We start from the raw sequence: 20,261 nt of genomic DNA, 5'->3' as shown, positions 1-20,261 counted from the left end.
ATAGTTAAGTTTCTCCTTGTGGCTTGCCTGAGAAATGAGGTGCTTTTACATCGGGCATAGCATCGGCCCTACAAACCTGCTTAATACCTCCCCTGGGCTCCGCCCTCCTGTTCACTAGGCAAATCCCTCGTGCCAAGGGTTCGCACTGAACATAAGCATGTCAGCTTGTACAATTCATAGACCATTAAAAACGACTATGCACAGAAAATCTACGCCGTGCATCTAGCAATACGGATTGAAACAAGTACACAAAATTGGGTGACATCTTGAACGAATCTCAGTAGAGAGAATGTTTATTAAAAAATCGTTAGCAATCGTCCCAAGCCAAACACCTACCCTACCCGCTCTGTGTTGTAGAACATGTGAAACAAAACCGTCAAATATTGATTGACGTGAGGCAAGTCACTGGAAGTTCTCTAGAATACAGACAAAGCGCACCTTCCCAAAAAACGGTGATGACCGGCAGTAAAGCGTACAGTACGTTCAAGGATTGAACAAATTAGATATATTGAGATCGAGAGCTACCACTAAAGCAACTCCTGTTGCAATAGCCAACCATAAGAGAGCCGCGTCTGCACCAAACCCAACGTTTGTATGAGACAATCCAGTCACCAATAATTCACCACCATCATCATCATCATTTGATGGAGTTATAAATCACTTTCTTGAACCAACGCCTGAAAAGCGATGAAGTCATAAGCAAAGATTAGGAGAAGAAACATCTACTAGGACCAAGTTATATAATAAAATTAAAACTTGAGAAAAAGGACAGAAGAAAAACAACGTATCGATGAAGTTGGATTACTTACACTACCGTAGTGCCATGTAAGCAGTGTAATATTTTAATTTTTAGTCTTCTGGAGATACATACAGAAATTTTTAAAATGAAAATATAAAAATAAACCTCTGCAGGTCCTCACCCTGCGTTGGGAAACTCAAACGACAATCAAACCAAAGAAGAGGAAAGTCGTACTTACTATCCTCTCTAAACTGGCGGAATTGCAAATCCCAACTTTTCCCTTCCCTTTTTTCCTGCTCTTCTAAGGCAGGATTACTCAGGATTGGTGCTACTTCAGGTTCATTTGTTGAAGAATTCGATTTTAGAGGTTCATTTATCGAACCGCTGGGATCAACAGGAAGTCCAGATCCACTTGTTACACCTGGTGGTTTTCTTGTGGTACCTATAGTCAGCATAGGATTAGTGAACCGAAACCCTGTATCATCTTTTTGAGCATCAACTGATGTGACAATTTTGTCCCGCAGCTGACGTTTCGCGGGACTCACTTCTGTTTCCTCCATTTCTTTACTAATAAGTTCTCCAATTTCATTCAGAACCGTGCTCTTTACGGGACTCGTAGTATCAACTTCCTCTTCTTCTGCAACATATGCTTTATATGTCAAGCGAAGCGAAAGCTCCCCGGCATTTCGACCAAGGAAAAACCACCGACCATTCTTCAAAGTAATAACTTTGTCAACAGAAACCGTGTCTTCAAGATCATCGATAGAAATCTGCTCAAACAACTTCACGTCAGAACCAATCCGGAAACGCTGCACTTTTGAAACACACGAGACATAAATGAATTGAAATTACAAGCTCCAATATCTTCAGATTTCAATGAACTCACAAAAATGAAGTAGCCACAGTCACTTGAGTTGTATGACGAGATTGAGAAGTTGCCAATTAGGAGGAGAAAATAAGAGTAGAAATTTGATCAACTATCACATTTCTTCAATATGCAGAATACTATCTGAACTGGGATTGACGATATTAAGGGCTCGATTGAAAAGGGAATACGCCAGGAATTGTTTTTAAAAGAAGTATGTACCGTACTATAGCCGACTGTGATATTAGCCAAACCCAGATAATCAACAGAATCTCTGACTCTTATTCTGAGTTTCTGCGTCTTGGGGTCGACAACAAGCATACGAAAGTCCTGAACATCAAAAACTCATAATATGAATACTGCAATCCGTTAAGCAGGCGATGAAGGTCACGATTGAGCTACTATACTAAATAGACAATGTGAATAATCTTAAAGAAGCATATGGAGAATGTACCACAAAAAAAAAAAAAAAAAAGTGTCCCAGGATTACCTGGTTCCATACTGGTGCGCCTGGCGGTCCAATAAGTGATGTTTTACTATTTTTTTTACTTCGAAAAGTTTGTTCTCCTAACAAAAAAACCACATACGGATCTGTCTTACCTGCAAACAAAAAGGACATACATTAACATCCAGAACCCAAGCCTTGTTTCAGGTTTATGAAACCGAAGCTAAAAAAAAATAGATTAAATAATATACAAATGCACACTTAATTTAAAGCGAAAACAAAGTACATCCCTGAAACAGATCCTGGATTGTAGAAAAACTATGCATAAATGACTTCGACTATAAGATCTGGCACCCACTGTAATTGCAGAACATCTTATGATGTATCTGCCCAACTGTGCACCTGCATTGAATTTGATTGCGGTATATAGCACTAATATTACCTATCGGAAAATAATTCAATTTCCGTGCTTCAATTAGTGTTACTGAAAGCTCCCCTGCAAAACCGTTTAAACCCACCGCGGAATCCTTGAAATCCTTCGGAAGAGGGCCAGCCACTTTTCCTTTAAGATAATTGACTATTTGTTTGTTGGGTCGGACAAAGAGTAATGGAAGATCTCGAGTGAGCAAATTTGTCAAGAATCTGCAACAAGGATAGTGACAAAAACATCAACCATCACCACAAAGTGCAACATTTTGTAGGATTCTTATCTGCGTTCAAGCAATTCTTTGAGCATTAGCTGAGCTACCACCTCTCACCTAGAATCTTCTTAAGAAACACGTGTAACTTATCAAAATTGCATCATTTCTGATCTGGTAACTCTTACATTTAAGCATGTACTAAAAGTGAGAAAAAGCCATTAATATTCTAGACCTGAAATATACCGTGTTCAAAGGGCTTATCCTAGAAAAACGTAACCGAGAAGTTTACTTGTACGAGAAATACGTCATAACATTCTAACATTGAAAACAGCTAGATACACGAGGAAACAAACTCACATATTAAGTAATGGTATAGCTGTGTCGATGGAGACCAGCCGCAGAAATCAGAAATAAACAAACCACATGTAAGTGCCAAATATTCACATTACTCCCTCTGGAAGAAGTTAAAAAGTCTTCCATACCATGATTTCCTACATCACATTTTAGAAATACACGTACACACTGTTCCATGCACCCTGAATCTCACATAATTTTCGTAGACAGAAGTAACATGAAAAATTTCTAGTTGCGTACCCATGAGATTAAAGAGCCGAAATGGAACCAAAGCCAAAGTGACTTTGGGTGGAGCAACAAAGGCCCAGGTTGCAGTTCCTACCCAGGGTTCTGTGGGAATTAATCTAAGCTTCACCCAAACTTCTCCATCTAGATCCAAACCCCGGATAGCAACTGGAATTTCGATCGGTAAAAAACCGAACTTCAATTTTAGAGAAAATACCATGCGAGAGTTGCCCGTGTATCGTAATCCAACGTGGTACCTGAATAATTAAATCGCCTCAGTTCAAACCACAGATATGGCTCTCTACACAAGTAAACATTCAATGATCACTGTCGGATGTGACTCGTATTATACAAACACTACAAGTGGAAGCAAACCCCACCAACGCTACTACCGAGGACTCTCCTCGAAATCTGCATGCCTAACATCAGCAGTTTCATGCTTGTTGATCAGCACTTTCTCTGCCATTCCCCCCATCAAGCAGTAACCTCTAAGTGTAATTCTTGACATATCAACACCATCGTCAGGTACAAAGAACTAGATGAGGACACGTACTGGAGGTCATTAGCACGCCGGGATGTACGACGCTCGATAGTTCGCAAAGTTACTGGTTCATCTCCCAAAAAGAACTGTTTGAGGATCACTCGCTCCACAAAAGGTGGTTTCTCCGGAATTTCGTCAATAACGGGCTGCACAGCCTCAATCGTTGCGGTTTCCAAGCTCCTACGATATAAGTTCCAAACCTTACCGACCACCATATTCAGCCATTCTGCGCTCTCTTTCTTCTTCATGTCACTTTGCAGTAACATCGACAGTGCAATGGGAGCTGCCACAGCAGCCTGAGCATTAAGAATGTCTTTAGTGCGAGGTGGCTTAGTTGGACCTGCCTCCTTTGTATTCAAAACCTTCTTGCCAAGCCGCGCTTTCCTCAACCAACTAGCTAAAGCTGCTGCAACAAGCACTAAACCTCCCAGTCCCAGCAAGCTGTCACCTAAGAAGGGAATAAGTGGAGTACCAGGTGAAGCATCTACACTGGTGAAGTAATTCGTCCAAGACGTATTAGTGGCAAACCCCTTGACCTCCTCTACTTGCTTCAGTGCTGCTTCCAACAGTCTATCTTTCGTGGCTTTTGCTGCTTTTACAAGTCCCAATGGTTTTAGAGATGGCTCAGTGCCATCGTCCGGAATTTCAACCTCCTCTTGCATTTTCTTCTGAGGCTCCTGTCTGGAATTAGAGGCGTCATTCGCCAACTCTTGTGAGTCATCGCTCACGACTATCTCTGGGTTTCCTCTCTTCAAAAACCGATTAAGAAGCTGTCCACTCTTTGTATCACCCTTCGATCCATCTGCTACACTGGCTAATAAACGCCATTTTCTTTTCCCAGGTAAAGCTCTGACTCCAATTCTACACTTGCTCTGGAAATGATTATCCAGTTTATATGGTCTACCATGAAATAAATTTTTAGGGCCATGAATCTGAGCAGTTAAACAGGTGCCCAGCGGACGAGAGTGCAACGTTCCTACAGTGTAAGATGCTACAGGGAGCTGAGGATTACGTGTAGAGTCTGGGAAGACCTTCACAGATGTAACCACGAGTGTAACCATCTCAATATACAATAATGTCAAGCCCTGCACGTAGAAAATGCGATACGTTCAGCGGGGTTGAACCTAGTGAGCGCTAAAAGATTTATGTAGCTAAACCCCTGGAGGTAATTCGGGTTGAAGGTAAAATAACACGAGGCTAATGACAACAACAACAAATCAAAAGATTAATTGAGCGTACCAGTTCTAGCGGGGTGCATTTACAGCCCCTCCAAGTCTATCGAGGTCGACACGTTTCTCGGTAATCAGCTGATTTCTCTACCTACATGAAACATTCATCAAATTTCGACAATCAGCGAACACAGAATGGGCTTAGCAACACAGGAATTCAAACCTCACTCAAACTCTTCACAACTAGACGAAATTCAGGTGCTCAAAGGAACTGGCGTCATGTCATGAATGCGAAGTCACATTTCCCCAAGCAGAAGCGGCACTCAACACACTTATCACTCCTACTCGTACGAGCAATGGAAACATAACCTAAGTCCAGGGTACAGGAGCGTAATCCGAATTCTGAAAACATCACTTCCAACGGTTCACAAACCCAGAAAATTACCGCTCAAACGGCACCAAGAAACCCAACCCAGGAGTGAGAGAGAGAGAGGAAAGAAACGAATAGAAGCTAACAACAAAACCGAAGAAAAATTCGATCGACGCCAGAGACCAACACAACGTCGCGCACCTTCTCCTGCTCACGGAGCAATGTCCTGGACTGCCGAGCCATGAGATCATCATCGTCGTCGTCGTCGTCGTCGCCATTTCTCGATAGCTTCCGCATTCACAATCCTCCATGGTAGCTTCGAAACCGGCACTACTCTGAGGTCACCTCGACGACCCCAACTAGCGCACAGGTAATCGTAAACGATCGACTCCCTGCCAGCACCATCCTCGGATGAGCTTGGCTAGAACTTAGTCCTGGCACCGCATTCCCCGGTCGAATTCTCCGCGCTCAGCCCACGAAACGAGGAGCGGCGAGAAGCGGCCCCGTGAATGCCCAACAGAGAGTGAGTGAGTGAGTGAGTGAGTGAGAGAGATGGCGTAGCGTTGGCGCCTCACCAATTGCTTCACGAAAGCATTCCTCTCGTGCGGATCACGCCCCGGCGTCCGAGACGGTTCGGAGGCACATCGGCACCCTCTCCACGCTCAGCCGCACAGGGACTCCGTTCACACCGGGGCGAAACTGGAATTTTTTCGGGAGGAATCGTTGCGCTCCATGTGTCACAGTAAAGACACGTGGCATAAGCGATGATCTCGCTGGCGAACACGGGTTTCAAAAGAAAGGGGGTGGTGTGAACACGTTAAAGACTTTTTTTCTTTACTTTTCTTTGCTTTTTTTTCCTTCCTTTCATTTTCTAATTATAAGTTATTGTGGTCAAATGGGGAGGTGATGGATTTCTACATGTGTGACGTATTTTTTATGGAAAGATTGTGGAACGTGATTATTGTTGAGGAGGAGAGTTTATTTCAAAGTTTAATAAGCAAGGACTACTTTGGACCACATGAGCAAATAATGGTGGTTGTATCATAGTTGGTAAATGTATAATATGAAATTGCGTGATGGGCAATTGGTATCAAAGCCCACCACCTCTCATGTACCATGGAATTGTTGTAAATATTGGTAAAGTTCTTGTATATGTTAATTGTATGAGGTGTTTTTGTCATGTATGTTGTTACTTTTTTTATATACATTGGGAGAAGCAAAATATTTAAGTCAATAAGTGATAATATTAATTTTCCACATCAAAAAATTATGTTATAATTTTTTAATTTTTTGTATATAAATTTTTCGAATTAAAAAAATACCAAGAGTACATACAACTAGTGGTCAAATAAAATATAAATTATTAAAACCTGCAGAAGTTTTTGTAAATGTGCTAAATGAATTAATACTTTTATTTTTTTGGATACTATTTCTATTAGCCTTTAACTTATATTTACCTTGAAACAATGATGAGTTGCTAAAATGACAAAGAAGGGGTAACTCCAATGCAATGAAAAAAAATATTAACTTCAATTATTATAACAATTCGATTAATTTTCTATGATTTAGATAAAATTCAATGACAGCTCTTATTTTTTATTCTTCTTTTTTTAATTGAATTTGTTATTATACAATATATAAACACAAGAGTTGTTACAAGGTATATTGCACACAAAGAAAAAGATTCATAATTTTTGGTATTCTCAGAGTACTTTGGCTACTCCAATAATTATAAATGTATTATAAATTATAAATTTTGATAGCTTAACTGATGAGCTTAGCTTTGAAGATTTCTTGTATTCATTACTTTTTATCAAACTGGAAAGTTATAAAAACTATTAGTTGAAATTCGATTATATATCAATAAAAGCATTTATACATCATGGAAGCAATATTCTTTAGATGGAAATTATTTACTTTCAAATTAGAAGATATCCCAAAACAGAAAACCATGGTCTCTGTGAATCAAATTGATTCTGCACAAATTCAACATCTTTACATGCATAATGCATTCAAAAAATCTCATATGTGCAACATAAATTTTGTACAACAAGTGCTCGATTTTCTCTTTCTCTGAATACAAGTTCCTATCATAGTTTCATTGATAATTAGATTGCAGGGATATTGAAAATTCCAAACCCATATTCTAACAAACTTTTATTTAAAACAATCTAGCAACATCTCGATGTCATCAAGTTTTGTTTTATTTTATTTATTTATTTTATACCATAAAATTTCCAAATAAAACTGAATATTTTATGAAAATATTTCATTAGAAATATAGAAAAAATCAATTTACGTCTTGACTCAAATGACAAAAGTGAGAAATTAAAGAGTTGCAGCCTGGAAGGCAAAAACTGAACATAAAACAGTGTCAATTTTTCATTCATCATTCACCATTCATCCATAATTCATCCACAGTTCATCCATAGTTCAATTTCCCTGTCCTCGTCGTGTGTCGCGTCACATCGCGTCGGGCAGGGTCTATCGTCCGCTGCCGGGAGGTGACGCCGGCAGGGAAGACGTGACGCCGAATGAATTCAAGCGTGCTGTGGAGACGGGGCAGCGTTGTGTGTGTTCTTCTCCATTGTTTTGCAGGGCATCGTGGGCGTGAAGCGAGTGGGAGAGGGATCGTCGCAGTGAGGGCACACACAAGAATCATGGCCATGGCCGCTGCCCAAAGTTTGAGGGGCTCACGCCGCCACCTGCTGTCGTATGTCCGCTACGGCGGCTCCATCGCTACGCAGTCCGAGAGCTTCGTGGTCCGCCAAGGCTCTGCCAAAGTCTCCGATCGCGTCTTGGAAATGACCGCCATTGACGAGGACGGCCAGCGCCACCAAATCAAGGGCCTCACGGGGCACACGCTGCTGCGCACTCTCGTCGAGAGAGGGCTGTTCGACCCCGAGCGCCACCGCTTGGAGAATATCAATGCCTGCGGGGGCGAATGCGAGGTGGGTTTACGAGGGACATGACATTTGCAGGCTGCGTTTCAGGGGTTTGGAAGATTGCAAATGTCTGAAGTGTTAGAAATTCGATGCAGGAAGCAGTTTAGGTGTGTCAAATTTCGAGGATGTGAGTATTTCTTGGAATTGCTTAGGGATTTGCTTTATCGGATTGGGATGGATTTGCAAGTGAGGAGGCAGTTTAATGTCGTATTTTTAAGTCTTCGTGGAGATGTCTGTTTAAAGATTCTTTTTCATTGGACCCGGATTTTGGGTTTTACTGGAATCCTAAATTTCCCAGTTAAGTTGTCCTCTTGTACGAGGTCAAGTAGACCTAATATTGTGCGAATAGCACCTGCGGATACAGCAGACGGCATTTTTAATGCTCCTCATGACGATATAGAAATTCGAAGCATGGTTTTGTTTGTGATGCCCTGAAAACGCTGCCATCATTATAATGTGTGCTAAGATTTTGCATTGTTAACATTTTACCTGAAAACTATACGTATTAAGTTGAAACTTTGTTTTCTTGTGGCCTTCAGGTCAGTATCGCTAATGAGTGGTTGGACAAGCTACCTCCCAGATCTGAAGATGAGCTTGAAGTCTTGAAAGACAAGACGCATGCGAAAAAAGCTGACCCACACGCAAGGCTGGGTTGTCAGATCGTTCTTGAGCCAGAGCTTGAGGGCATGGTGGTCTCTATCGCTGAAGAGAAACCGTGGAGAACTTTGTAGTTCACCCCTTTACTTGTTGTTTTGCAATCTTTTTATGCTCTTGCTAGGTGAATCACTCATGGCAGTGATTGTTAGTCAAGAGAGGTTAGAACATCTCGCGGTATGTCCTTGAATGAGAGATGTAAGAGATGTAAGAGCTGATTCTTGCATTAGTTCGGACTTTTGTCAGCATTCAGAACTGATAATGAATAATGCTTCACGAGGCTCTTTCTAACGGAAAGCCTGAGTTTTGAAATGGTTTCTTGTGCTGGAGGAAGCACTTCCAATTTTGAAATTAGAGTTTATTGATCTTGGTATCGTATTTTAGCTAATAAACATTTCAAGTGTACAAGTACTAGTTGATGAGAGGAACCATCATCTGCAGGGGTGTTGTTCTTTCTCCTTGAAGTTTTACAATATCCCTACATCGACATCGAGTTAGTGAGTGTGTTGGCGTGTGTCAATGTTTATGTACATACATGAGAAACTTACCTTCTCTAGCACACATGTTCTTAGTTAAGTGGTAGTATAGAACATAGACTCTCGTTATATCAGGCATGTATCATGAGCAGATGTGCAACCTTGCGATTTAACTACTTCTGGAGGCACAGAAGGGTTTTAGTTTACTTTTCAAGAGTAGTAATTGCGCAGTTTCAATTGATGCGTTTACCTTAGGATCACGTATGTCATATTTTTTTCCATATTTCAAGCCAACGAATTAGCGATTTCTGCACAATGAATGTGTTCCTTCGTATAAAATTACAGGATGTAAGAAAAGAGCGATGAACACATTCAACACTCAACTTTAGATAATAGACATGGGTTTCACAACTTACATGTAATCCAATTTCTCCAGACATCTTTATATTTCTATTTCTTAATAGTTATTAAATCCTTCCTCAAAACCAAATTAACAATGAAAATTATGATAACTTTCGATTTTTACTATTTTGTTTCAGTTCTATATTCATCAAATAGTTGTGTCGAACTCGAAGCTTCATCTATGCCACATCCTTCAGCTCTTGGTCTCGAGATAGACTCAAAATCCACATCTGTGACCGTGGAGGTAGGTTTTCCGAGAAGCTGAGGGAACCAAACCCACTTGGACACGGTCATAGAAGAAAGCCCCTGAGACCGCCAAACCACGAGGCTTCGAAGGGCGATGGTGTGTGTGTATTAGGCGGAGTGTGCAGGCGCCAAGAGTCTTCGCCATCGCTGTGAATTGCCCAAGCTTGAGAATCATTTAGTCGCCCGAGCCCAGCCGTGGATCATGGCTTCCACTGCTAAGGATGCGCGGGACCTCTTCAGTGCGATGCGAAATGCCTACTCCAAGACCCCGACGAGACTGAAGGTTTGTCGGTTTTTTCCCCTTGCTCTCATTGTGGCTCTGTTGTTTGCCCTACTGCTCGATCGGTGATGGTTTTCTCTCATTTTGGTGGTTTCAATCACTGTTTCCAGGAAGAAATAAAACTACCTGATCATTCCGGACTTTGCATTTTGTTCGTCTTGAGGGTTTGCATTTGACCGCCCATCCGAGTATTCCTGCGTTGTTGCGTAGGTGAACGACATAAAAGCCGTCGCTGCAATTCCAGTACTCAATCATCTTGCTGTGTCGTGCGATGCCATTAGTGGTTGAAATCTCTTTGTAACCGATGAAGCTCCGGTTTCGTTTGTGGCACTTTGCAATTGGGTTTTACAGGCATTTTAAGTAGGGTTTGTTGTGACCTAGTTGTAAAGTTTAGGTTTGATGGGGATGAGTTCGGTAGCTAAGGCTTATGTGATTCGGTCTAGCTACATTGTAGTGGGGAGCCCATGGTCCTATCACACCATTGTTTTCATCGGGTTTTAACAGGCAGACAGCTGCTTGTCTTCCATTTACCAGGACTGCTTCTACCCATATTGCCTGTATTATCTATCTTTTCGAACTTGCAGTTTCAACTTCAGAGCTTCTTGTTTAGCTTGCAATCACGCCATCGTCACCTGGAAGAGTTATCGACTCGCTTATCTATATATATATATATATATATATATATATATATATTTATCGAGAGAGAGACAGGGGCTAAGTTTAGGGTAGATTCAATGTGTGGATAAAGTCCTTCGTTTTTTAGTTCCACGCCTGCTTCAAAGCTGTGAAGTTCCCGCGCATTAATGAATATGATCATCGACTCGGAGTTTTGCAGGTCATCGATGTGTACATTCTCTACGGTTTGATCACAGCATTCGTACAGGTAAGTTGCCTTCTTCCTGTTAGACCTTGTTTGTTGCAAATGTTCTTCCGCATCCTCGCTCTTGCTCGTCTCAGCCAAACATTCTGAAGCAGCAAACGTCAAATCATTGAATCAAATCGTTGTGGATGTTGTTTCTGTCTTGCAGGTGGTGTACATGGCAATGGTGGGGACATTTCCATTTAATGCTTTTCTATCTGGTGTCTTGTCATGCATTGGCACTTCTGTGCTTGGAGGTACGTCTTTCGATTTTCCTTCTTGTCAGATTAGGGGATTTCCTTTCGTGTCTCTATTATGGTCTCCGATTGATAACTTCTCGTTGGATCTATGATGATAGTTACGCATTGCACTCGAACATGCAGAAAAACGCTAATGTTGCTGTGTTCACTTTATGGCGAAATCGTATTCACCATTACTATTCTTGATCTTGCATTTGAGCATTTTACTTGTACAATTCTTCTTCATAGCAGCTCTCGTTTGCTCCGGGTACTGCTTCTGATGTGCTTCTGTTGTTGGAACAGTATGTTTGCGGATGCAGGTGAATCCAGCCAATAAAGAATTCAAGGTTTCGATGATATACTATTCCTATATAGCAGTGTGTTCCGATTGAAATGATTGTTACATGTCTTGCGCTTGCTTGTTCAAGATGACTATTCAGTATTGCTTATACGAAATCCTCGATTGTTTGCGCAGGATCTCCCTCCGGAAAGAGCGTTTGCAGATTTTGTTTTGTGCAATCTTGTTCTCCATCTGGTTATTATGAACTTTTTGGGTTAGCCTAAACCTGGAGCCCTTCAGAAGGTGTCACCTACGTTGCATTGTAAGACTTGACGGAGTTCTTCTAGGCCTGAACACTCACTTTTTTCATCACAATGTTTAAATTCTACCGACCAGAACTCTGTGATTGCTGTCTTGATTCCACATTTTTAGGGTTTGCTCCGTTTCACTTTCTGGTTTTAAGCACAGCGTTCTCTCAAAGTCGAGAAACATATTGACAGCACTGTTTGTTGTATGTGAATTGACTAGACTGTAAGGGGTCTAAGTTTGACTAGAATCTAAGGGTCTTTTTTGTAGTGAATTTAGTTGTTTATCATGGGCTTGCTTTCTAAATACTCTTGGAGAGATTGCATAAATGTTAGAGGTTCTAATTTAACAAGGTTCAGAACTCCTTATCTTGCTTTACTGCTAAGACCTCACATCTGATTCTGTAGTACCAGTGATGGTCTGTGACATGAATCTGTATGCCTCTTTGCTTTGTTCCATCTCTGGTTTTCTATTATGTAATCTAATCAAGCAACAAAGTGGGGTTGTTAATATCTTATGGATAACATGAAGTTTAAATCTATGGTAGTCCTGGCACTGTTAATTTATAACAAATAAACATAAACTAATTGTTTGAAGCGAATAAGGCTCTCATCAATGGTAAATAGTAACGTGGAGGTGAATATTTGTTTAACGTGCACACATACCTACAGGCGCACTATTTGTTCACCTACAGCCAAAGAAATGTAATTAAGATCTTAACTGGAAATATATATCTTCTCCTTTTATGAATTTTTTAAAGTCTAAATCCGTGACTTTCACCCGAAATTTCACCCATAATTATTCAATTAAATTAGTTAATTCTTTCATGAATCTGAAAATATTTTTGTTCGATAAAGAAATTCTTAAGAATGTCTGAAGAAATCCTAAATTGAGATGTACATCACTGTCCACTCACACTGATAAGAAACCATTGTCCTGCGTGCATTGGCTTTACCGCGCTACCTCACACGGAACATATCACTGCAGCGTCGATCGACAGATATTTGGAGAACACAAGCAGCGTCGATCAGAGCTCCGGGCGCCACAAAACGCAACACGCAAGCAGTGGGGAGACCCAACGTCGTCGCTAGCGACAGTGGCAGTGACCCGATTCTCCTCGACTTTGAAGTCCTGGCGCACGGAACCCACCCATCCAACGGCCACCATTGTTCCACACCCCCTTATCCTCCCTCCTTCTCCACGCGCCATCGTCCGTTCCTCTGATCAGCAATCGATGAAGCAACCATATCACTTGCGGTTCGTTTTGTGGTCTGATGGACACTGCAGACACGTTTCTGGCACGGGATTCAGTTGTTTCGGCTTCGAATTTGGCGCTTTCTGAATGTCCCTGGTTGATGTGAGTGAGATTTCCAGAGGGCTTTGAGTTGGTGTGGTGTTAGTTGTGGTGAAGGCAATTTCTGGAATCCAGTAGCCATGGCTGCTGCTACGGCGTGCGCTTCAACCGCGCTCGCAGGTCGCTCCTTGCTGCAGCTACAGAATGAGCTCGTTCGCAAAGAGGGTGCTGTCAAGTGGACCACAGGCGCGATACGGAGCCAGAGGAGCGTGCAGAGGCCAGCTTCTGGTAGCGAAAGCAAGCGGTAAGGAAGAAGTCTCTGCATAGTTTGGTACATTGGGTGGGCGCTGGTTGAATTTGGTGAGTGAATTGTTTAATTGACGTGAATAGCAATGGCAGGCAGTGCCAGGATAGGATCAAGGGCATCGGATCCCTGTCAAGTGAGACAGGCCCTTCCTTTCTGTCAAGTGAGGAAGAGTTTGGAGCTGGAGGTTATACGAACGAGAATGATGGACTTTCCTTCGACCCCGAGACTTTCACCAGGAATCTAGCGCTAGAGGTCACTCAGAGCCGATTGGCAATGCTTGCGTCTGTAGGTTGTCTGACTCCGGAGCTCCTCGGTCGGAATGGCGTGGAATATGGTCAAGGGCAAATTATGGGGGCAGCCCTCGCTTGCCAAGTCTTAGTAGTGGCAGCTCTCGAGGGGTTCCGTGGCGCTGTGGGAGAAGAATTGGGTGATATGAGTCCTGCTTTTGACCCATTGGGCTTGGCTAGTAATTCCGACACCTTCGTGGATATGAGTGTGAAGGAGATCAAGAATGGACGTCTCGCGCTGGTTTCGTTGCTTGGATTCGGTGCACAAGGTATTGTTACAGGTAAGGGGCCGGTACAGAACTTGATAGACCATGTCACAGATCCCTTTGCCAATAACCTGTTGGCGTTCGCTACGAGTTCCGCTCTTGGAATTGCCGCCCTTGAACCCGTGCTGACGCGCACGTCATTCGCGACCCTCTTTCTCACTACCCTAATCCAATGGGGAAGACCTCTGTATGCAAAGAACGAAGTCGTGAAGAGCTTGGGCAAGATCGGCACTGCCGTTGCATACGGGTGTCTCACCGGGATTCTGCTCAGCCGATGGGCAACTTCAGGACACTTGCCCTTGAGCAACCTCTACGAGTCTTCAATGTTTCTCTCTTGGTGCTTCTGTACTATTCAGATAGTCCTCGAGAACCAAAGCAAGAACGAATGGATAGGTATAATCACTGCCCCGAGCGCGCTTCTCACGAACGCATTCGCAACCCTAGGGATCCCCAAGGATATGCAGCAGTCCACTGCTCTAGTCCCCGCCCTCCAATCCAACTGGCTCATGATGCACGTGTCGATGATGATTTTCAGTTACGCGACGCTCATGATCGGGTCCCTGCTCGCCATCGCTTTCCTTTTCGTGGATACTAAGGAAGCCAGCCTCGAGTCGCAGCGTGGGAGATTAGGCCAACAGCTGGATCATTACAGTTACCGCAGCATTACCCTAGGATTTCCTCTTCTGACCATAGGCATTCTTTCCGGAGCAGTGTGGGCAAATGAAGCTTGGGGCTCGTACTGGAGCTGGGATCCCAAGGAAACATGGGCACTCATCACCTGGCTCGTCTTCGCAATCTACGTCCACACGAGAATGAACAAAGGCTGGGAGGGGAAGAAGCCGGCTATGGTGGCTGCCGGGGGCTTCTTCGTCACGTGGATCTGTTACTTGGGCGTTAACTTGCTGGGAAAGGGATTGCACAGCTACGGGTGGTTCTCATAGAATGAGCGTGAATTTGTAGAATTATGTTGTGCCATATTAGAGTTAGTACGAGAGAGCCTCATGACGGTTCTATCCAATTCTTTGATGTTCGACTGAATTGGCTTGAAGGGTGTGGTGAAGACCATTCAATATGACATGTGTACGCCTTTCTGTGGTTCCACCATAATTGTAGCTGCTTGGATACTGCAATGATCGCAATGAGAGGAGCTTTTACTGGATGTAAGTTTGTTTCTGGAGGATTTCGAAGTACAATCGATGCAAGAGAGTTTAGTGTGAGAACTATCTGAGATTAGTTTACTCTGGGTTTTGCGGTGGATGGTTGCGGAGTCGAGAATTGAATGTTTGCTGACGAAGACCATGGAGACTGAAGTGTAAAATCGTAGTCAGGTGGAAAGACGGGTTCCCTTAGGCCCTCAAAGCTAACAGCGACTAATGGGTTGTAATGAATAGCATGTCTGAGCGACCACCGCTTTTAATTCAGCATTTTTCATGTGGATAATTGCATCCATAACATTTCCTTTGGCATATTACCACAATGGATAATGTTTTTTTGTGTACAACAGTATGTTTCATAAAAATGATTTGTGCGGTTCATTTGGCATGGAGTAACATTCTCTGTACTTGCGTGAACTTCAATTCGTACATGCAGGACTTGATTGGACTGTGCGTTGGAGAGGGTTTGATCTCTGCCTCAAGTCTCGCCGATGAATTTTCAATGAATAAAACTTTAGGGGACTCTGGGTTCATGTTAGAACTAGCTCAATGCTACCCGTTAAAGAACTCCGCTACGAGGAGTGATACACAGAGGTTACACCGGAAGTGACTAAGTGACAGATTGGTAACATGGAGAAGTGGTTCCTATTTTGTACTGAACTTGGGGTGTGAGCAAAAGCTCTGGGATTTTATCCAGACTTGACACTGGTTGCGGGTAGGCTTGTCAACATCATGTCAATGGTTGTTTTACTCAAAAGACAGGTACCACTTAATTGTTTGTAAACACGCGCTTCTCGCTGCCTATCGTTACATGGCCTCTTGCAATGGTCTAATTGGAATCCTTTGGGTCGAATCCCCTGGCAACCTTCGACAACCCCAGAAAAGAAGCAATGGGTCGCAAACTCCAGACTCTCAACATCAAGCACACATGGATGTGTCGTGAGAGGAACATGCAGACGAAGGTGGTTCCTCCTGGGCCTTGCACATCCAAGCAGCCCGTTGTTCTTCCGCAATCTGGATAGTTGGGTTTCACTGGAAGAACGCGGTGTTAACAGCCCACCATGCGCGCCAGAGTTACTTGCGGGGAAACTGCGAACCCCACCGCTTCACGCAGCTTCCCCTCTCCTTTGGTAGAGGACAGGAATCACCCATCCCCCACTAGTCCTCTGACACTCTCATGACACTGCAGAACATCTACCGATAGCCACCTCGGCACCATATCCAATTGATGCCAATCCTCCACCACTACCAACATTCGTTGGACCAAAACTTCTCGTGCGTTGACGTCGAAGAGATAGACTACCGGAAAATCCAGTGCAGAATGCGTTAGATGGCTGGATGAGGACGCAAGCATCCGATATCCGGACACCGACGTTAACCCGCCCGACTCCCTAAAAGGAGCCTCCAGGTTGGACTGCCGATTTCTAGGTCACAGGACACCCAGCCCTAATTTTCTATATTCCAGGTGAAGGGTTCATGCAAGGTCTCTTTCACTTCCATTCTGCTCAGCCCCTTGTGTCCGTGCACCTCCCCTGGCGGCCACACTTGTGAGTAGGCAACCGAGTTTTGAGTTTGAGGTAAGTCTGGCTATGATGCAATGTTGATGTGAGTAGAAGGGAATCCTACTCCTGAGGGGACACAGGCCGGCTACGGTTTAAGGGCGGCGGAGAAGGAATCCAAGGCGGATTGAAGCAATGGCGACGAAGAATTTCTTCGACTTGCTTGGCGATGACGAGAACGAGGATCCATCTCAGGTAGTGGTTCGGGCTAATTCTATCCCGGTGGAGGAGAAGAAACCTGCTGCCGACAAGAAGAAGCCTGCTGAGCCTGCAAAGTTGCCAACCAAACCTGCCCCCCCTTCTGAGGCCGGTATGTTGCTGTCCGTAGTAGACATTGTGTGTGCATTTAGCCGGTTGGACTCTACTTCGGTAAAGCACCGTGATGTTTTAGAAAGAAAGGCTCCTCCTTTGTGAGCTCTACGTTATTTTGCCTTCTTTTACTGTTTCTGGTGCCTCCTTCGGTATGCACTTCGCCTTACTGCTAAGTGTGCATGATATTTGCTAAATGTGCCATTGTACGTCTTTGGGGCTTGTATTTTTTTGACTTTTAATTTTGGGTTTATGTGATTCCCATTCAGTGAGAGACGGACAGAGAGGTCATCAGGACGGCTTCAGGGGTGGACGTGGCGGCGGCCGCGGTGGAAGCCGCGGTGGCCGTGGAGATAGCGGCGCCCCCCGTGAAGGAGGGGGTTACAGGGAGCGTAACTTCAACAACGAGCGGGGTGTCACCCGTGACGCTGACGGTTTCGGTGGTCCTCGAGCCTCGTATGGAGACAAGCCTCTGCGTATGGAGAATGGAGAAGGCCGCCCGTACGACGGAGGTCGCAACAGTGGCAGTCGGCGTGGCGGTCGTGGTGGGCGTGGGTATGCCGAAGGCGAAGAACGCCCCCGTCGGCGGGAGTTTGATCGCCACAGTGGCACTGGCAGAGGGTGAGATAGTTTACTTGATTAGGTTGCGCTGGTGTTGTCGCAGTTTCTGGCTGTAGACATGTGAAACCATTTTAGAAGCTAGGGTAATACTAGTATGCCTTTCAAAGCGTAATCCTGCCGTGGTATCTATTTTCACCTAGGGTTCTTGTTTTCAGAAACGAGACTGAGAAGAGGGCAGGTGCTGGCCGTGGCAATTGGGGAACTGAAGTCGACCCCACTCTCATCCAGTAAGTGGAACGTGCTGATAAACTTTGATTGTACGAGCTGTAGTTTCCCACATTACGTCCGACTGAAACGTACTTTGAGTGCAGGGAAACTGTTGAGGTTGCGAAAGACGAGGAGAAGCCCGCTGTTGAGGTTGAGGGAGAGGAAAAGAAGGCCGAGCCTGAGACAGCTGCTGAAGGCACCGCTGAAGCTGCTGCTGAAAACAAGGAAGAGGAAGAAGAGGATAACGTGAGTACTCAATTGCAGTAATGTCCATTTTGCAGTGACACTTCGATGCCTTGTGATGTTCCAATGTTGTTTTCGACTGCTCTGGTGCCCAGCGGCAGCCTAAAATGTTCTGAGATGTCGGCATGTGATTGTGCTGCAGGAGATGACCTTGGAGGAGTATGAGAAGGTGTTGGCCGAGAAGCGCAAGGCTCTCGAAGATGCCAAAGCTGCGGAGAGGAAGGTGGAAGCCGACAAGGAATTTGAGAAGATGCAGCTTGTCGACAACAAGAAGCGGGAAGAGGACATCTTCATTAAGCTGGTTAGTTTGTCTCTTCATCACATTTACTTCCGCTAGCCTCTGTTTACTGCGTCCGGAATGCGTACCCATTGACCAGAATCTTATAATGTGCTTTTTCTCTGCGTGTTTACAGGGTCAGGACAAGGAGAAAAGCAAGAGAGAGGCCGCTGAGAAAGAGGAGAAATCCCGCAAGGTTAGCATCTAAATAAATACTGGTCGGGAGTACAATTTAAGAACCTGAATGATAAAATCTGAAACTGATTTGGATGAGAATTTTAAGCAAATTGTTGTTCATTGCCTCTAGAATTGAATCGTCTAATACTGTGGACGTCATTTTGTAGCCTGTTAGCATCAACGAGTTCCTGAAGCCCGCCGAAGGAGAGAAGTCTTACTATCCTTCTAACCGTGGCCGTGGAGGTCGGGGTGGCCGTGGAGATCGCCGTGAGGGCGGTGACCGCCGCGAAGGTGCCGGCCGTGGAGACCGAGACTCTGGCCGTGGAAGGTTCGGTGGTGGTCGTGGATCAGCTCCAGGAGGTGCGTCTGCCCCCAAGATCGAAGACCAAGCACAATTCCCAACTCTGGGGGGGAAGTGATTGGGCCTAGCTAAGAGTGTGGGGTCGGCAGTGTGGGATTCACATGTATGAGCACTCGTGAGGGTGTCTGGCAAGTGTACCACCTGCCTGAGATATTTTAGGAAGTTTTCTGTCGGTGTAACAAAAGTGTAGTTTGCGGTGTCCAAGAAGCTGCCACTGGTTTACTCGCATCCTATTTCTATCCTTCTTTCTCTATGCCATCTGTCAAATCATCTCGGTTTGTAGTCACGTTTATGGCCAAATGTGATCCCTCCCTTACTGCATCTGGTTGTTTAGTTCAAATATCTGCAAGCTGGTCTAAGATTGGTATGATTTCAGCTTTAGAGGCTTTCATCAGATTTGGAAGGTCACAACTCTTTAGATAGATCACATTGGTAGCGTAGTGAGGGGAATGTTTTTGCACAAAGGATTCTGATGCAATGGTCAGTTCGAAGCCCCATGACCTACAAGTTGAGGGTAGAGTTCTTCTGAAGAGGGACGGGATACTGTCAGTTCCTCGAGCTGGTACAAACAATTTCTGAGATGAATTATGCAGATATTTCTTGTTAAACCACATTCTCCATCCCCTCCTTTTTTGATTACAAGCTAGAGTTTTAGTTTAACAACTCTAGCTTTCCGTTTGTAACTTTTTCCACGACACCGAGACTTATCTGTGGTAAACCTTAAACTAAAACGGAACTTCCAACGATTTCAATCAATCAGTATTTCCTACGTCACATAGCAAACAAGTCTCATCAGTCGATCGAACATGGAAATATTATTAAACTGACGTCAGCGTCTTCACAATCCCGTCAAGTCTAATTTGCAGAGAATTTTGAACCATATCCAGAAGTTGACACATGAGAAAATGCTTGAACGTTTATGAATGTGTAGACAGCCCTAGTAGTTCGTCTGAAAGTTTCGTACAGCAGCTAACAAGTAATCTTCAAATACTGAGAGGACCGTAAGAGGGCTTGTAGTAAGAAAAAAATAACATAATAAAACAGAAACCACGGATGTAGAGGAAAGAGCTTCCAATGAACAGCCCACCAAAACGATTGTCCTGAAGATCCCAGAGCAGCTGCTTACAATGCAGTAGAATTTTGCTCGTCACAACACGTCTGAA

The 20,261-nt window shown here is 44.0% G+C and overlaps 5 protein-coding genes across 9 annotated transcripts in view; 4 read left to right on the top strand and 1 right to left on the bottom strand.

The window, feature by feature from the left end:
• The window catches only part of LOC112278038 (uncharacterized), a 6,129-nt gene extending 133 nt beyond the window's left edge, over positions 1-5,996 (bottom strand). The window contains exons 1-11 of one of the 5 annotated variants that reach the window (XR_016501812.1): positions 5,551-5,996; positions 5,050-5,130; positions 3,823-4,895; positions 3,285-3,526; positions 3,048-3,066; positions 2,492-2,691; positions 2,095-2,204; positions 1,827-1,934; positions 978-1,509; positions 439-677; positions 1-145 (exon numbers count right to left, since the gene is read on the bottom strand). The exon at positions 1-145 is cut by the window's left edge and continues 133 nt beyond it. Coding sequence is in view for 4 of the 5 variants with exons in the window: in XM_024511048.3 (XP_024366816.1) it covers positions 484-572; positions 978-1,509; positions 1,827-1,934; positions 2,095-2,204; positions 2,492-2,691; positions 3,048-3,066; positions 3,285-3,526; positions 3,823-4,871 (2,349 nt within the window). In the remaining variant the exon portion in view is untranslated. Of the gene's footprint in view, positions 146-259; positions 678-977; positions 1,510-1,826; positions 1,935-2,094; positions 2,205-2,491; positions 2,692-3,047; positions 3,067-3,284; positions 3,527-3,822; positions 4,896-5,049; positions 5,131-5,550 lie in introns of those variants that run through there. The other 4 variants (XM_024511048.3, XM_024511065.3, XM_024511057.3 and 1 more) reach the window with 4 other exon arrangements.
• A 1,936-nt stretch (positions 5,997-7,932) lies between these two features.
• LOC112293209 (uncharacterized) lies at positions 7,933-9,260 on the top strand. The gene is made up of 2 exons (XM_024542392.3): positions 7,933-8,300; positions 8,834-9,260. The coding sequence occupies exons 1-2, from the start codon at positions 8,010-8,012 to the stop codon at positions 9,023-9,025; spliced, it is 483 nt and encodes a 160-aa protein (XP_024398160.1). The 5' UTR covers positions 7,933-8,009; the 3' UTR covers positions 9,026-9,260.
• Positions 9,261-10,189: 929 nt separating this feature from the next.
• On the top strand, positions 10,190-12,128 carry LOC112293215 (dolichyl-diphosphooligosaccharide--protein glycosyltransferase subunit DAD1). The gene is made up of 5 exons (XM_024542405.3): positions 10,190-10,355; positions 11,188-11,235; positions 11,381-11,468; positions 11,754-11,797; positions 11,926-12,128. The coding sequence occupies exons 1-5, from the start codon at positions 10,275-10,277 to the stop codon at positions 12,007-12,009; spliced, it is 345 nt and encodes a 114-aa protein (XP_024398173.1). The 5' UTR covers positions 10,190-10,274; the 3' UTR covers positions 12,010-12,128.
• A 1,193-nt stretch (positions 12,129-13,321) lies between these two features.
• Positions 13,322-15,644, top strand: LOC112293181 (cytochrome c biogenesis protein CcsA). Its single transcript, XM_024542351.3, has 2 exons — positions 13,322-13,634; positions 13,730-15,644. The coding sequence occupies exons 1-2, from the start codon at positions 13,471-13,473 to the stop codon at positions 15,129-15,131; spliced, it is 1,566 nt and encodes a 521-aa protein (XP_024398119.1). The 5' UTR covers positions 13,322-13,470; the 3' UTR covers positions 15,132-15,644.
• A 1,197-nt stretch (positions 15,645-16,841) lies between these two features.
• Positions 16,842-19,706, top strand: LOC112293191 (RGG repeats nuclear RNA binding protein A). The gene is made up of 7 exons (XM_024542359.3): positions 16,842-17,213; positions 17,482-17,833; positions 17,989-18,060; positions 18,145-18,286; positions 18,426-18,584; positions 18,697-18,756; positions 18,905-19,706. Exons 1-7 carry the CDS (start codon positions 17,039-17,041, stop codon positions 19,154-19,156), a joined length of 1,212 nt encoding a protein of 403 aa, XP_024398127.1. The 5' UTR covers positions 16,842-17,038; the 3' UTR covers positions 19,157-19,706.
• Positions 19,707-20,261: the final 555 nt, after the last annotated feature.

The sequence above is a fragment of the Physcomitrium patens genome, chromosome 2, assembly GCF_059467195.1.
Source record: "Physcomitrium patens ecotype Gransden chromosome 2, ASM5946719v1, whole genome shotgun sequence".
In the NCBI taxonomy this organism is placed as follows: Eukaryota; Viridiplantae; Streptophyta; class Bryopsida; order Funariales; family Funariaceae; genus Physcomitrium; species Physcomitrium patens.
Note: the sequence above shows the minus strand (reverse complement) of the source record. Positions and strands in the feature narration are given on the sequence as shown.